Source organism: Oncorhynchus clarkii, chromosome 22 (assembly GCF_045791955.1).
Source record: "Oncorhynchus clarkii lewisi isolate Uvic-CL-2024 chromosome 22, UVic_Ocla_1.0, whole genome shotgun sequence".
NCBI classification, from domain to species: Eukaryota; Metazoa; Chordata; class Actinopteri; order Salmoniformes; family Salmonidae; genus Oncorhynchus; species Oncorhynchus clarkii.
In genome coordinates this window covers 11,924,022-11,941,440 of record NC_092168.1, presented here as the reverse complement: position 1 = coordinate 11,941,440, position 17,419 = coordinate 11,924,022, and the positions used below count along the sequence as shown (strand labels likewise).

Here is a 17,419-nt window from a genome sequence, read left to right as displayed (position 1 = left end):
TGAATCATACTGATATGTGCATCAACTTTTAATGTGAAAACAAATGGCAGTGTGGCATATCTAATTGGGATCCAATTAATATATTCATCCCACAAAAAATGTATTTGTCAACAACAAAAAAGGTGTCATTTAAAATTACAGCTACGGTTTCAAGTTACACGAAAAAAGGAAAAAGGTCATTACATTATAAGTCAGGCAATCTTAGTATGCTAACCAATCCCTAAAAGAAAGAACTGATACTGTGACATACAACTACAATTACAAAGCACTTCAACTTTAACACAATCGTATGATGGTGACCAAAGTCCACAGCTGAATCCATAGTGGCGACATTCATAGTGGCTAATGATTTCAAGCAGCTGCTTACTAGATATCGAAAACAATTCATGGTCATTTCATCAGTATTAGTAACCTGCTGACAAGCTAGAGTTCTTAGTAAATGAGGCGTTTTGTGTATCACTCGTTAGAGGAATCGGGGCTCACTATCGGAGTAATGGTCAATGAGTCTTTGTGCTTCTCTGATGCCCGTCATGTAGGCCCCATGAGTGGTGGTGTAGAAGTTCGCGTGGGTGGCCTCGCCAGCAAACAGCACCTGAAGAGGCTGAACATACAGAGACCAGAGTAGAGGTCAATTCGGGGAGTAAGTTGAAATTCTACTCATCATTTGAAAAATCTTCATAGAAAACAATGGATAATTTCCATTTCATGAATATAATTTTAATTCACTGACTAAATTGAAAACTGAATTTACCCCAGGACTGACAGACACAAACACACAACTGACAGACACAAACACACAAACTTTGGTCCCTGAGTATTATCTTTACTGTAAATCACATGTGTTTATTGTGCAATTCTACAACGCATCATTAAAAAAAGAGGTCACAGTCTACAAAGCACCACCATAAAATGAATATTGACTGAGATCATTCTGAGTGATACCGTGGCTTAATTGATGCCGTCTCAAATGCAAGTTAGCTAACTTAAGAGACATATCGCTGGTTCATACACTTACAAACTTGACTGTGTGTGTACCAATATTAGCCATGTCAAAATACTGTACATGCTTACTAACATGTTATTAGGAAGTAGGTATGTCAAAGATATTAGTTATTGCAATAATGAGCAGTTAGAAGCATGCTTAATGTTACTAGAAGCTATCTTCATTTTAAAGTGTTGCCAACTGTACATGAAAGTTGTTGTCAGAATCATGTGCGCTCCGGAAGGGTTGTGAACGTCATGTACTGTACCTTTGCCTGTGAGTATCCAGCCTCACAGGGCAAAGGAAGAGGGGCTGCCAGGGCTGTGTGTTCCCTCACAGCGTCCACTCCTGGAGGGGGGTACGTATATGACCCACGGACAAAACGCTCACTCCCCCACTTGGACATCAGGACCTGGGCTGGCTCTGGTACTGACCAGCCAGTGAAGGACCTGAGCATTCTGCCAAAACACAAGCCTGATTGTTACTCATCCTGAACATTCTCACACAGTTTGCCAAAAGAATAGCTGACTAATGATGGGATTAAAAGTGATGACTGTGTGTTTCTGATTTAATTCTTCATGCATGCATTCTCACACAGTTTTTTTGCTTTGTGAGCAATAGCTCATGCTTGAATGTTGCAAAATAGGTTGTTTAAAAATAAGAATAGCTTATTTTACTTACGAGTTTTCTTTACAAAGTCACTTTTGTCATCAAGCACAAAACAATAGCAGAATAAAATGTCCTTAAATATTAGTGTGGTAAACCATTGTAGGGTATTTAAGGGCATAAAAAGCATGGAATCTGAGGCCATCTACAGATACCACCTTAAAGGCAGGGTGAAAGGTTCAACATGAATGTCACATATCTCAGTGATGAGATATGATGGCCACAACTCTCTCCCACACACTCAATGATTGAACCGTTGACCTGTACACCTGATTGATAAGCAGACCTGATACACACCTTACACACACCTCTCCCACTATCTTCTCGTCCAGGCTCTCCATGTGTCGGGCCTCCCGGCCTGTGATCCAGCCGCAGAGGACTGTGGGATGGCGGGCCACCGTGTCAAAGCCACAGATCTTCTTATACCACATGTCTCTCCAGGCCCCACCCTCTGACTGAGAGTGCTGGTATACCTCCTCATCCTCGGGCCCAGCGTCCCACACCAGCTGGATCCCGGCACAGTCGTGGGGCCAGAACCTGTCCTCGAACCGCAGGTAAATCTTATCCACTGTGCCGAAGCCCAGTCTCTCAATGGCGTCGGCCTTGGACTTGGGGAGTGCTGGCTCAAACATGGCCACTGCATTCTCTTTCAGGAAGCCTAAAGGGACGGTCACGATGACATGGTCTGCCATGAAGCACTGGCCCCCCTGGCACAACACTCTGACTGGACGGGTGTGGTTCTTCTCCTCCTGCAGGGCCCAGTGGATGCTGTGTACCGGCCTGTCACACAGCAAGGCTCCAGGCGGAAGGTTGTCCACGAGGGTGTCTGCTAGGGCCTGATAGCCTCCGGGGCCCAGAGAATTGAAGAAGCCCCCCTCCAAGGCCACATAGTGACCCAGCTGCGAGGCAGACACCTCATAGAGGGAGGAGCTGGCCTCATCCGTGCATTCGCTCCTCTTGCACCACTCGAATACCCTCGGGCCGTCCTCCAAGGCCGCCAGGGGTGACTGGGCGAACTCCTCGTCCAGGTAGCCCCCCAGGCTCTGACTGCTGTGCCTAGGCTCCAACTCTGATTCGAAGGCCCTGGAGGTGAGCCCGCTGAAAAAGGAACACACCTGCTCCACCTCTTCCACCGGAAGCTGTCGCCTGCTTTCCCGGAAGAAGTAGTCCCTAGGGGTGACAGAGCCTGGCAGGCACATGATGCTGGCTGAGCCTCTCTCCTCCAGCAGCAGGCCCTGCTCCTGGGCTAGCAGGAAGAGAGGGTTGGCCTCCTGACCGTGGATCCAGTTGGCCCCCAGCTCAATTACATTCTGGCCAAAGGGTCTTGTGGTGTAGACCCGGCCTCCGGGCCTGCCCATAGCCTCCAGGACTTGGATGTGCCGAAAGCCAGCTTTCACCAGGGTGGAAGCTGCAGATAAGCCTGATAGACCAGCACCAACCACCACCACTCTGGCAGCACTGTGTGGACTCATTCTGCAGTGAGCTGTCTCCTGAGGGAAGGAGGTGAGAATGGTAGTTTTTGCCCTGTCACCATAGAATCGCTTGGGACACATTCCTTCACCAAAAACTAAACTTTTCAATTGCATGCTGTATTTGTGCAGCTGTTTAACAACAAATAATAGACCATTTCAGTTGCTCAAAAGTTTAGCCAAAAATGTAAGGGACAGAGGGGTAAGTCGTGCCAAAGGTTTAGTTGAGTCACTCTTTGTTTATAGGAAACTATACACAAAATGAATCATGTGACCAAATATTTAAGAAGAGGTCATCATGTTATGGAGTCTGTGAAGGAAGAAACCACATGGAAAAATTTAGGTAAAAAAAGGTATTAATCAAGTCCAATTATTGTGTTATAGGTTTCATGATGCTTGTATCTAAGCCAAAATCTATAGTCTTAAAACTGTTTCACACATTAGTTAGCTACAAGATGAGGTCCTAAACCTATCATGAAAGTGTATCCTTGTAGCTGTGTGGGCTAATATAGTCAAAATGGTTGCTTTGGGGTAAATTGTGCCCTTTGGCGAGTTGAGCCAATGGCTAATCTATATAACCCATACAAATTATTACATTTTGTTCGTTTTATGCATAATATGAATAGAATTTTGAAGACACCTCGCATTTGTTTGATTCAAGTTGCCTCTAAGCCACACTTGAAGTGTTTTATTCCCAGGCATTATGCAAGGCATTATAGCTGGGATATGAGTTCACACCCGGGCCTGAGCCTATGTTAAAAGTGTACAAAAAAAATACAGTGTTAGAAATGTGTCGCTGTTCTCAATTTATCGCCGAGACCTAGCGCTGAGTGTCCTGGTAGGCGTAGTTCTTCCTGATGTCGTATTACCTCTAGGTGTAGATTATGTTTTCTCGGTTAAGTTTGTCCTGGTTTTCGAGTCTTCCTCCGTTTTTTCATGTTTTCACTCTCAAAATCACAACAATGCTTAAACCACATCAGGAGCACGTTTGAGGTCTTGGGAACAATCAATACAGTACATTTGGAGGGTGTAGTTGCCCTTTAATTCAATTGCTCGCTTAGCGAGAACGGGTTGTGTTCGGCTAGCGATGTTTTTTAACTCTACAATGTACAGTGTGTCAATTTCCTAGTGGGCATAGTTCTTCCTGATGTCGTATTACCTCTAGGAGCCAACGCTGTCAGCCTCGACGGTAATACACTCGTGTCCCCTCCATGGACTGACATACATAAAGCATCCTTTATTCTGGCTGTGAAGGCATCGGTTTCCTCCTTAACTAGATTTAATAGCTCGTCTATGGAACAAAATATGGGAAATTTGCATACTATACTGTTAATAAAACACACATGTCTACCACCATGTATGTGGCTAATGCTACTTCCTGATGTTGTGGTGCGTGTTCAGCCAGTGGTAAACAAGACTCACGAGGTGTGCAACATCCGGAAGTTGTCAGAAAATCCTGAAAATGGTGGTGGGAAATTATGTTTTATTAAGAGAGCACAAATATTTCCCCCATTTTTTTTAACCGAAAAGCCATTAAGTCTAGTTCAGGAGGAAACCGAAGCAAGTTTTCACAACCTTGTACGTGGCTTGATTCATGCGTCCTTCACCAAGACAAATCTTCCCGATTCCAGCCTTGCTGAAGCACCCCCAGATCGTCACCGATCCTCCACCAAATTTCACAGTGGGTGCGAGACCTGGAGAGGCCTACAAGCCACAGTGTCTCGCACCCACTGTGAAATTTGGTGGAGGAAGAAAACAAACTTCCTTCTGCTCTGGCAATATTTGTGATACATGTTGTCAGTAGTTTATAGAATAAACCAAACACATAAATAGTAAAATGCAGTGGTCTCTTAATTTTTTTCCAGAGCTGTGTACTTTTCATAGTCATGGTACGCTTTGTGTAAAATTGAAAGTAAAAAATAAATGTAAAAAAATAACTACATTTCAACAACAAACAAAAAGTGGATTTTTATCCATCCTCCCCGATTCAGAATATATAATTTTCAGAAAAGGAAATAAGGAAGAAAGTGGAGCATATTATTAATCAACATGGAGTGGAGGATAACACAGGCCTTCTAAAAGATCTAGTGAAGGAGAAGATAATGGACAAGAAAAAAAGGAAAGCAGTGGAAACGTTTGAGGGAATATGGAATGAGGGATTTCACAGAACTTTTGGAAGAACTTTAGGAAATGGAGTAGGACGAGTGTGAAGATGAATTAGATGTGAAGAGGACTGGCCACCCCACATAGCCTGGTTCCTCTCTAGGTTTCTTCCTAGGTTTTGGCCTTTCTAGGGAGTTTTTCCTAGCCACCGTGCTTCTACACCTGCATTGCTTGCTGTTTGGGGTTTTAGGCTGGGTTTCTGTACAGCACTTTGAGATATCAGCTGATGTACGAAGGGCTATATAAATACATTTGATTTGATTTGATTTGGTGGCAGGTGCAGTGATGACTGTTGAGAAGAAGTTGAGTGTAGAGGGAAGCAGTGTGACAAGGAAGGTTGGTTTCAAGTACAAAAAAAGGGATACGTGTTTCAGTAGCTCAGTGATGGGCCCTGACGAGAGTGTGGAGGAAGTTCCTGCAGTGAGGACCACCAAGGTCGGGCCGTGTCCGAGGATGTAAAGGATGATTCTGGGCCAGCGCGAGTGATATTTGTGTAGAGAATGGATCCTTCCATTTTGGATGATCAATATGTGGTGGTAGGTTGGGTGGAGAAGAGGTTTGAGACTGTTGAGTTGGTGAAAGTAACTAGGAGTGGACTAGGGATGATTTATTGTGTTTCTTCAGCCCAGAGGGAGCGGGTGCTCCGGATCACGTGATTAGAGACAATAAATGTGACTTGCTTTGATCTCCAGAGCAGGGCACCTTTGAAAGGAGTGATAACGTGGGTAGCATTATATGTTGAGGAAGATCAGTTGAAAGTGAAGATTCCCGGTGTCTGTTCGCCATTTGTTGCGACCAGGGTTAGGTAGGTGACTTTCTAAATGTAATCTGTTAGTTACTAGTTACCTGTCCAAAATTGTAATCAGTTACGTAACTTCTGGATTATCCAAACTCAGTAACAATCTGATTACATTCAGTTACTTTTAGATTACTTTCCCCTTAAGAGGCATTAGAAGAAGATAAAAATGTATGTTACCAATTGAACGACATCTATTGCAGAATAAATCAATGTTCAAGTTTACATAGCTGGCCATATATGGATGTACAATTTTACTTTATGGGTTGGTTATGTAGGCTGCTTTTAACCCATTACCTTCTACATATAGTAATACGATTAAATTATAAATGACATCTTTACATTAAAAACCAAAGTCTATCAGAATTACAGTCATTCCAGTAAATGTTATACCCCTTGATCTTCAAGAATAGGACTTGGAAATATGGAAGTATAGATTAGCCAAATTGCTTTACCCGAGCGAGCATAACCCAAAAACTAAGGACTTATTGGCCAGGCCTACTCTGTTGCTTATGATTTTGATGTCATGGTTCGAGTTGAAAAAAATGCTGCGCTCATGGAATGGCATGCTTTGGGCACTACTGAAAAGTGCTATTTACATGTGAAAAATGAATGCCATGTGCTGCATTTGCTATAGGCCTTAAACAATTTGAAGGCAATGCTACCAAATACCAATTGAGTGTATGTAAACTTCTGACCCACTGGGAATGTGATGAAAGAAATGAAAGCTGAAATAAATTATTCTCTCTAATATTCTGACTTTTCACATTCTTAAAATAAAGTGGTGATCTAACTGAATTGTGAAAAACTGAGTTTAAATGTATTTGGCTAAAGTGTATGTAAACCTCCGACATCAACCGTATATACAGTATATATATATATATATATATATATATATATATATATATATATATATATATAGAGAGAGAGAGAGAGAGAGAGAGAGAGAGAGAGAGAGAGAGAGAGAGATCCAAAAATTATCCAAAAATGGATGTAGCAACTACAGATTGCAATAATCAAAACTGGGGGTTGTTGCTAATGTTTCCATTAGGGCTATGGATTAATGTTTTTTATCAGCATGAATTAGATTGAGCAAATAGACATTTAGATTGGTGAACAGTCACAACAACCACCATAGCTAGGCGCAAATAGCTAAATGAGAGAGCAGCAGTGTGATTCACATCAATGTGCTATGTAGATATCAATAATAAGTGATATCCGTATCGCCTTTAGACTACACCACTGCTGTTGTCCTTACCTCCAAGTATTTATTCAAATGGATTAATCTTTAGATGCCAACCGCAGTCGCACCACTGTAAGACATAGCTTGGACTGTAGCCTGGTTGCAAAAACCTATTCCTGAGCTTTTCCAGCGATCCCATCAAACATATTTGGTGTGTCATCAGGGTGGTTTCTGACTTGTGCTCAGACATGCTCAAGTGGAACAAACTTAAACTTGCACCTTTTTTCAATGTTGATTTAAATGGCATTGAGAAAACAAAGAAGTGTGAAAGCATTTTTAATACGCTACTCCCCAACCCTGGTTGCGACACAGATCCTGCCGGAGAGCGTTGGGAAACGGAAAATAAGTTGTCTGTTCTGTTGAGTTTTGCTGTAATCTTTGGCAGATAAGGTTAGGGTAGGAAGTGAGAGTTATCCCGTGAAATACTTCGGTGTTTAATGGGTCAAATTTATGGGCATGTTGCAGCAGTAAGTAGAAGGAAGAGTCCTAGATGTGAGAAGTGTGCAAGAGCGCATGAGATGATGGAGGTGTCCGGTGAGAGAAAGGCAGGTTGAGGTTGCTACCGTCAGAGTAGTACAGATAGTGTCGTATGCGGAAGTGGTGAAGAGAGTGGTAGAGGAAGATGGGTACAGGGTGAGGGATCCTGAGAGGATTCCTGCGATTAGGCAGAGACTAATAGAGAGTGATGGGAAGAATACTGTATTTGCTTCAGTGAGGTAGTTTTCTTGGCATTCATAGCTATGGTTGCCAATTGTACTGCATAAATTATTTTATTTTTTAAATCACAGAAAATAAAAGGTTGTTGGCAGCAGCAGAGAAATACTTGGGACTGCGAAGTTTTACTGCATAACAGTTGCGGGGGTGTTGTTCTGACCTCACAGACGTTGGTCTGGAGTGGGATTAGACAGGTTAAATAGTGGAATGTGGTGGTGTGGTATAGAGGACTATTTTCTCTATGCTAAGTAGACTAGCTAAAGATGTAGTTTAAAATGTATTGGGCTGTAAGCTAAGGTTTCAGTCAAACAGGCTATACATTTAAGCAATAAGGCACGAAGGGGTGTGGTATATACCACAGCTAAGGGCTGTTCATATGCACGACGTAATGCGGAGTGCCTGGATACAGCCCTTAGTCGTGGTATATTGGCCATATACCACAATCCCCTGAGGTGCCTTATTGCTATTAGAAACTGGTTACAAATGTAATTAGAGCAGTAAAAATACATGTTTTGTCATACCTGTGGTATACAGTCTGATATACCACGGCTGTCAGCGAATCAGCATTCAGGGCTCGAATCAACGTTATAATTGAAAACAATTGCAGCCTACCTGTGTTGATTTCGATAGCATATAGCCTAGGCAGGCTGGGCTGGGAAACTCAAGGACTCAGATTTCAAGAGAGAATACTGTTATGTAGGAAGAAGAAGACTAAAGTCTTTATAAACTGCTTGGGTGTGTCTACAACTCTCCTCACATTGTTGAGCTAACATAACTGGTTAGTTAAAGTATGGTGGCTCCCGTAGGACATTTTAAGTTGCGTAAAAAGGAACACACAACAATAATATACAAGGGCTACATAGCGACCATAACAAAAACAACTGTTTATATGGATTCTCATGATAATTCAAATTGGCATACGCTATGTACTGTATATGGATTGATGCTCTCTACTCTCTCACGCAAATTCTGACAACGCCTCTCCGTGTGGTTTCTGCCTTAAATCCTGGACTAAAATCTCACACTGGGTAGGCTAGCCTTTGGACCCATACAGTTTAGCACAGTTAGAACAAGGTTCTTCGAATGTCTTCGGTAGTCCTCTTTATAACACGTTATAAAACGCAAAATAACATTTATCTTGCAGTGGCATCTTAAGAACACTCTGGAATTCTATTTTATTAATTTGTGCACTCCATAATTTGTACATTCATGCATATCCAGACCTCATTACAACTTGCCGGACATGTGTAGCTACAGCAGCTGTTTGAAAGCATGATCTTCCTGGTGACTGTTATGCTACTGACATCTTCTGGACATTATTAGAACATTTTTTGCAACATTGCCAGGTACCAATGACTGATTTTATTACTGATAGGGAAATGGAAAAGGGGATACCAAGTCAGCTGTACAACTGAATGCAATCAACTGAAATGTGTCTATTGCATCATTTAACCCAACCCCTGTGAATCAGAGAGGTGAGGGGGGTGCCTTAAACGATATCGCCGCCCAGGGAGCAATGGGTTAATTGCCTTGCTCAGGGGCAGAATGACTGATTTTTACCTTGTCGGCTTGGAGATTCGATCCAGCAACCTTTCATTCTATGTGGTATTGGTGCACCTGTATGAAGTTGATGTAAAGTATGTTAGTAAAACATTTTTTTTTTTACAGCAGGCCTACTCAAACACACAGACAAATATCAAGTTTACAACATCATTGTAGTGAATTTATTTAATTTAAATATAGAACAGACTTTCCATAGAGAGAATACATATATATTTTCTCAATTTAAAATTAAAACAAAACAGTGTGGTCTAGATATAGCAATTTATATAGTAGCCTACATTTTAATGAGTCATTGTAAAGCCTTTTCAGAATTCCCAACATAGAAGACAGCTGAACCCCAACTAAACCAACTAGTACATAACGTTCTGAGAACCATATGTTTCTTAAGGCGTGGCCTATGGTTATTTTGCATACAACCTTCCCACAACTTTCTGATAATGGTGCAGGATAGTTTCTTGGTGTTGGAATATTCTCAGCACATTTTAAGGAATTTGACAACAAAAAAATTGTACACTGAACAAAAATATAAATAACATGTAAAGTGCTAGTTTCAAGAGCTGAAATAAAAGATCCTACACATTTTCCATTCGCACATAAAGTGTATTTCTCTCAAATTTTGAGCACACATTTGTTAATCCATCCACGATAATCCATCCACCTGACAGGTGTGGCACATCAAGAATCTGATTAAACAACAATCATTACACACATGCAGCTTGTGCATGGGACAATAAAAGGCCACTCTAAAATGTGCAGTTTTATCACACAACACAATGCCACAAGTTTTGAGAGAGCGTGCAATTGGCATGCTGACTGAACAAAAGTTCACCAGAGCTATTGCCAAAGAATTGAATGTTAATTTCTCTACCATAAGCCACCTCCAATGTTGTTTTAGTAACCATGCCAGCCCAGGACCTCCAAATCCGGCTTCTTCACCTGCGGGATCGTCTGAGACCAGCCACCTGGACAGCTGATGAAACTGAGGAGTATTTCTGTCTGTAATAATGCCCTTTTGTGGGGAAAAACTCATTCTGATTGGCTGCGCCTGGCTCCCAAATGGGTGGGCCTATGCCCTCCCAGGCCCACCCATGGCTGCGCCCCTGCCCAGTCATGTGAAATTCATAGATTAGGACGTAATTAATGAATTTCAATTGACTGATTTCATTATATGAACTGTAACTCAGTAAAATCATAGAAATTGTTGCATGTTGCAATTATATTTTTGTTCAGTATATTTTCTTGGTATTTCATTACCTTAACAAAACATTTCCTAAAAGTATAAGACAATTAATTTCAATTTTGTTAATTTTTTAGGAATGTTCTCCAACTGGTTTGACATTGGGAATGTTCTCAAATAGTTTTGAGAATGTTAAGAAACAACATTCTTCTGTGGGAATTTCCTCATGGTTCTATTTTCCTCATGGTTCTCATGGTTCTATTTAAAATCATCTTCTCAAATTGTTCTGAAAAGGTTAAGAAGACTTTCCATAAAAACCACAAGAAAACTCTGTCAAGTTGGAAGTTGATTATTACTAGACAACGATCTTCAAGTTTTGCTATAGATTTTCAAGACGATTTAAGTCAAAGCTGTAACTAGGCCACTCAAGAACATTCGATGCTGTCTTGGTAAGCAACTCTAGTCGATATATTTGGCCTTTCCTGCTGAAAGGTACATTTGTCTCCCAGTGTCTGTTGGAATGCAGACTGAAATAGGTTTTCCTCTAGGATTTTGCCTGTGGTAAGCTCGATTCCATTTATTCTTATCCTAAAAAAGTGCCTAGTCCTTGCTGATGACAAGCATACACATAACATGAAGCAGCCACCACCATAAATATGAAGAGTGGTACTCCGTGATGGGTTGGATTTGCCCCAAACATAACACTTTGTATTCAGGACATAAAGTTATTTTATTTTCCTCATTTTTGGCAGTTTTACTTTAGTGCCTTATTGCAAACAGGATGCATGTTTTGGAATATTTTATTTTGTTCAGGCTATTTTGTTCTTTTCACTCTGTCGTTTAGGTTACTATGGTGGGGTAACTACAATGTTGATCCATCTTAAATTTTCTCTGATCACAGCCATAAAACTGTAACTGTTTTAAAGTCACCATTGGTCTCATAGTGACATTCCTGGGTGGTTTCCCTCCTCTCCGGTAACTGAGTTAGGAAGGACTCCTGTATCTTTGTAGTGACTGGGTGTATTGATACACCATCCAAATTGTAATTAATAACTTCACCATGCTCAAAGGGATATTCAATGTCTGCTTCTTTTTTTTTTACCCATCTACCAAAAGGTGCCCTTCTTTGCGAGGCAAAGACTAGACACTCTAATGCACTTGTCCTCTTGCTCAGTTGTGCATCGGGGAGTAGTACACAGTGTTGTACGAGATCTTCAGTTTCTTGCCAATTTCTCGCATGGAATAGCCTTAATTTCTCAGAACAAGAATAGACAGACGATTTTCAGAAGAAAGTTATTTGTTTCTGAAAGTAATTTGTTTCTGGTCATTTTGAGCGTGTAATCGAACCCACAAATGCTGACGCTCCAGATACTCAACTATTCTAAAAGACAGTTTTATTGCTTCTTTAAAACAGAACAACAGTTTTCAGCTGTGCTAACATAATTACAAAAGAGTTTTCTAATGATCACTTTGCCTTTCAAAATGATAAACTTGATTAGCTAACACAACTTGCCATTGGAACACGGGAGTGATGGTTGCTGATAATGGGCCTCTGTACACGTATGTAGATATTCCATAAAAATAAAATCAGCTGTTTCCAGCTACAATAGTCATTTACAACTTTATCAATGTCTACACTGTATTTCTGATCAATTTGATATTATATTAAATGGACAAAAAAATGTGCTTATCTTTCTAAAACAAGGACATTTCTAATTGACCCTAAACCTTTGAACTGTAGTGTATTTTTATTTACATTCAGCGATAGATATTGTAGGCTGCTTGGTGACAAATGGCTATCACATGTCTTTAACATATCAAAGGGCAGCTTTGTCCGTCCTCTCCAGGAAGTGCAGATTGACTTGCCTGTCTGCTACTAAGACGGAGCGATTGAGAGCTTTCACCTCTCTTATGCTGGGGTCCGGTCTGATTTCAAATAGCTTGATTATCTGGGGGAGAGAAAATATCATTTTCAGTCAATGTCAGGGTCTCTCCAGGAGTATTCATGTCCAAAAAACATTCCTGTCCTATCGGCTTCCTGACAACAACCAACCGCTTTGAGTTCTAGATCTAGTAGTAACTGAAGTAATCCTACAGATCAAGATGCCTTTATATATTCACTAAGAGAGAATAGGCCTAAGTCGTCCACCTAAGCATCAAGCAAGACTCCTGGCCAGCGTTTCCTTTTTAGGAGGGTATTTTCCACAATTTTCAATACCCTGTCCAAACCTTTAACTACACAGTCTTTCTTGAGGAGGAAGTATGTCTGTGAAATCTTCATATTAAACACTATTGCAGTCAATTGCTTTTTTTCGATAGATATTCTCATTGTTCAACTCAAAGTTGGATCAGTTTAATATCAACCAACATCTATAATGATGTATGTAGGCCAATACGCAATTCAGAATGACTATATAATCTTGAGACTCAGAATAATATTTTTTTCTTCCTTTTAGCCACTGATGCTATTAGCCTTTGCAACACCTGTGCCATTGTTCCCTTCTCCCTGAGTGCTGCGGGCTCTCCATCAGGTGATCGGGTCTTTCTAACAGGCTACAAGTGAAGACAGACACTTCGGGGATGCAACAGCGCCCGTCCTTATCAAATTCCGAAGTGCATATTGAATATATTGGAAAACTGTCCACATTTACTTTTCATCAGCCAACAAGATGGCCTAACAAACAGCAAAAGCACTAGCCTAGGTCAATCTACTATCCCCCATAGTGGCGGTAGGTAGCCTAGTGGTTAGAGTGTTGGGCCAGTAACTGAAAGGTTGCTAGATCTAATCCCCGAGCTGACAAGGTAAAAATCTATCGTTCTGCCCCTGAACAAGGCAGTTAACCCACTGTTCCTAGGATGTCATTGTAAATAAGAATTTGTTCTTAACTGACTTGCCTAGTTAAATATATATATATATATTTTACAAAAGTTGACCTATTCTGTGAGAAATAAATATTCCAAACAGTCTGGGTCAGTTGTAGGACGCGATAGATACCAAATTAATATAACCACTAGCATAACAAAATCTTTTTTACACAATGAGGCAACAGATCAGAATGTTAAGCTTAAAATGTGACAAAATATTAGGCTATTTCTTCACATTATAAGAGCAGCAATGTGCACATGGCAGTAGGCTATAAGCACGAATGTTCCATTAGCGGGAAAACACCATTATCAAAAGTGACAAATACGATTATTACATGCAAATACGATTATTACATGCAATGCTTTTATTATAAAGGTGCATTTTTATGGTGAAAATGATCTTCCCCAAACTTGACTCACGGGCTGCATATGCCAGTTAGGCTCTACACCCCTTGTAAAGCGGATTAATGTGCTTAATTTTAAGAAGTTATTTGGTCACTTTAGTTGTGATACAAACCTTACCAAACATATAGGTCTATGGGCTAGGTTACATGTGTGCGACTATGATTCGAAAAAGTTGCCCATCAGAATAATATTGTCACCCATCAGACTATTCTTGATTTAATATTGTCTTTACATACAGTGCCTTGCGAAAGTATTCGGCCCCCTTGAACTTTGCGACCTTTTGCCACATTTCAGGCTTCAAACATAAAGATATAAAACTGTATTTTTTTGTGAAGAATCAACAACAAGTGGGACACAATCATGAAGTGGAACGACATTTATTGGATATTTCAAACTTTTTTAACAAATCAAAAACTGAAAAATTGGGCGTGCAAAATGATTCAGCCCCTTTACTTTCAGTGCAGCAAACTCTCTCCAGAAGTTCAGTGAGGATCTCTGAATGATCCAATGTTGACCTAAATGACTAATGATGATAAATACAATCCACCTGTGTGTAATCAAGTCTCCGTATAAATGCACCTGCACTGTGATAGTCTCAGAGGTCCGTTAAAAGCGCAGAGAGCATCATGAAGAACAAGGAACACACCAGGCAGGTCCGAGATACTGTTGTGAAGAATTTAAAGCCGGATTTGGATACAAAAAGATTTCCCAAGCTTTAAACATCCCATGGAGCACTGTGCAAGCAATAATATTGAAATGGAAAGAGTATCAGACCACTGCAAATCTACCAAGACCTGGCCGTCCCTCTAAACTTTCAGCTCATACAAGGAGGAGACTGATCAGAGATGCAGCCAAGAGGCCCATGATCACTCTGGATGAACTGCAGAGATCTACAGCTGAGGTGGGAGACTCTCAGTCAGTCGTATATTGCACAAATCTGGCCTTTATGGAAGAGTGGCAAGAAAGCCATTTCTTAAAGATATCCATAAAAAGTGTCGTTTAAAGTTTGCCACAAGCCACCTGGGAGACACACCAAACATGTGGAAGAAGGTGCTTTGGTCAGATGAAACCAAAATGTAACTTTTTGGCAACAATGCAAAACGTTATGTTTGGCGTAAAAGCAACACAGCTGAACACACCATCCCCACTGTCAAACATGGTGGTGGCAGCATCATGGTTTGGGCCTGCTTTTCTTCAGCAGGGACAGGGAAGATGGTTAAAATTGATGGGAAGATGGATGGAGCCAAATACAGGACCATTCTGGAAGAAAACCTGATGGAGTCTGCAAAAGACCTGAAACTGGGACGGAGATTTGTCTTCCAACAAGACAATGATCCAAAACATAAAGCAAAATCTACAATGGAATGGTTCAAAAAGAAACATATCCAGGTGTTAGAATGGCCAAGTCAAAGTCCAGACCTGAATCCAATCGAGAATCTGTGGAAAGAACTGAAAACTGCTGTTCACAAATGCTCTCCATCCAACCTCACTTTTTTTGCAAGGAGGAATGGGAAAAATGTCAGTCTCTCGATGTGCAAAGCTGATAGAGACATACCCCAAGCAACTTACAGCTGTAATCGCAGCAAAAGGTGGCGCTACAAAGTATTAACTTAAGGGGGCTGAATAATTTTGCACGCCCAATTTTTCCGTTTTTGATTTGTTAAAAAAGTTTGAAATATCCAATAAATGTCGTTCCACTTCATGATTGTGTCCCACTTGTTATTGATTCTTCACAAAAAAATACAGTTTTATATCTTTATGTTTGAAGCCTGAAATGTGGCAAAAGCTCGCAAAGTTCAAGGGGGCCGAATACTTTCGCAAGGCACTGTATATGTGTGAAATTTGTTTTTATTTAGAATGGACGATTATCATGCACCTGTCTCAGAACAGGGGCAGGGGAAATATACATGTCATCTATGCACTTAAATAGCACATGGAGAATGCTTTTCCCATGGTTCATTTTCATGCCAGTCAGGTAGTCTATACTCCTTTTGTAAATATAAGCAATGTGCTTAATATTAGGAAAGTTGAGAAATAAATATAGTAGGCCTAGCCTTGATGGGATCCTCCTCTCTTTAATAGAGGCCATCACTCTGTTTTCTCTCGCAATTGCATAGCCTATATGAAGTGTTTGATTAGATTTTAGATAACATTTGCATTGATATCAAAGTGATTAGAGGGACAATAGAGTGCTGAGTACCAGGCAGTTAGCAAGTTTGGTAGGTTACTAATGACCATCACCAACATCAGAGCTTGGAGAAGCCTAATTACCATGACTAAATGGTCACATGGAATTTGACTGCCCTCATGAATCGTGACCGTAATAAGGTCACCGCAAATCACATTTTTTATTTGTCACATACACATGGTTAGCAACAGCCCTACCTGAACCCTGAAAGCTCTGTATTAAAACTTTTACTTCAACTGGATCCTAGAACGCAAGTTTCCTCTTTAACCTTTACCAAGTCAACTGTGCTACTGTAACAGTATAACTTTAGACCGTCCCCTCGCCCATACCCGGGCGCGAACCAGGGACCCTCTGCACACATCAACAACAGTCACCCACGAAGCATCGTTACCCATCGCTCCACAAAAGCTGCGGCCCTTGCAGAGCAAGGGGAACCACTACTTCAAGGTCTCAGAGCAAGTGACGTCACCGATTGAAACGCTATTTAGCGCGCACCACCGCTAACTAGCTAGCTATTTCATATCCGTTACACTCACCCCCTTTTGACCTCCTTTTCCGCAGCAACCAGTGATCCGGGTCACGGCACCAATGTAACAGTATAACTTTAGACCGTCCCCTCGCCCATACCCGGGCGCGAACCAGGGACCCTCTGCACACATCAACATCAGTCACCCACGAAGCATCGTTACCCATCGCTCCACAAAAGCGCGGCCCTTGCAGAGCAAGGGGAACCACTTCTTCAAGGTCTCAGAGCAAGTGACGTCACCGATTGAAACGCTATTTAGCGGGCACCACCGCTAACTAGCTAGCTATTTCACATCCGTTACACTCCTACAAAATCCACTCTACACAATCTATTGTTGGTTGAAATAGTCTAGTGCAATGCATCTGTAAACTGCTCTTACCCGTGACAAAGCCAGGTACATCTCCAGTTCAGCTATCCGACGACCTACGCAACCCCGAACCCCAAAACCAAATGGGATAGAGCCAAAGGGGTTTGGCCGGACTCGGCCGTCCCTCAACCATCGTTCAGGCTTGAACTTTGATGGTTCTGGGAATGTCTTTTCATCTTGGCTGATAGCGTAGTGGCACATTGTAAACGAAGTCTACAGACACAAAACAGCAAAGAGGGAAATAATTGTTACAGCACTATACCAACAACGGCATGATTTACATGCATTCAAATGT

The 17,419-nt window shown here is 41.3% G+C and overlaps 2 protein-coding genes across 8 annotated transcripts in view; both read right to left on the bottom strand.

Moving 5' to 3' along the window:
* Window positions 1-15: 15 nt before the first annotated feature.
* On the bottom strand, window positions 16-8,757 carry LOC139380376 (spermine oxidase). 4 transcript variants are annotated; one of them, XM_071123002.1, is made up of 4 exons: window positions 8,646-8,757; window positions 1,946-3,138; window positions 1,251-1,440; window positions 16-601 (listed from the first exon to the last, which is right to left on the bottom strand). In XM_071123002.1, exons 1-4 carry the CDS (start codon window positions 8,664-8,666, stop codon window positions 464-466), a joined length of 1,542 nt encoding a protein of 513 aa, XP_070979103.1. In that variant the 5' UTR covers window positions 8,667-8,757; the 3' UTR covers window positions 16-463. The 4 variants fall into 4 exon arrangements, with proteins under 4 accessions (XP_070979103.1, XP_070979104.1, XP_070979105.1 ...); XM_071123003.1 differs by lacking the exon at window positions 8,646-8,757 and adding an exon at window positions 4,277-4,539; XM_071123004.1 differs by lacking the exon at window positions 8,646-8,757 and adding an exon at window positions 3,987-4,530.
* Window positions 8,758-9,734: 977 nt separating this feature from the next.
* The window catches only part of LOC139380388 (cytochrome P450, family 27, subfamily A, polypeptide 1.1), a 38,961-nt gene continuing 31,276 nt past the window's right edge, over window positions 9,735-17,419 (bottom strand). For 3 of the 4 annotated variants that reach the window (XM_071123024.1, XM_071123025.1, XM_071123026.1), the window contains exons 8-9: window positions 17,137-17,337; window positions 9,735-12,722 (exon numbers count right to left, since the gene is read on the bottom strand). In XM_071123024.1, coding sequence (XP_070979125.1) covers window positions 12,591-12,722; window positions 17,137-17,337 — 333 coding nt within the window. In that variant the 3' untranslated portion in view covers window positions 9,735-12,590. The remainder of the gene's footprint in view (window positions 12,723-17,136; window positions 17,338-17,419) is intronic. The other variant, XR_011628438.1, reaches the window with a different exon arrangement.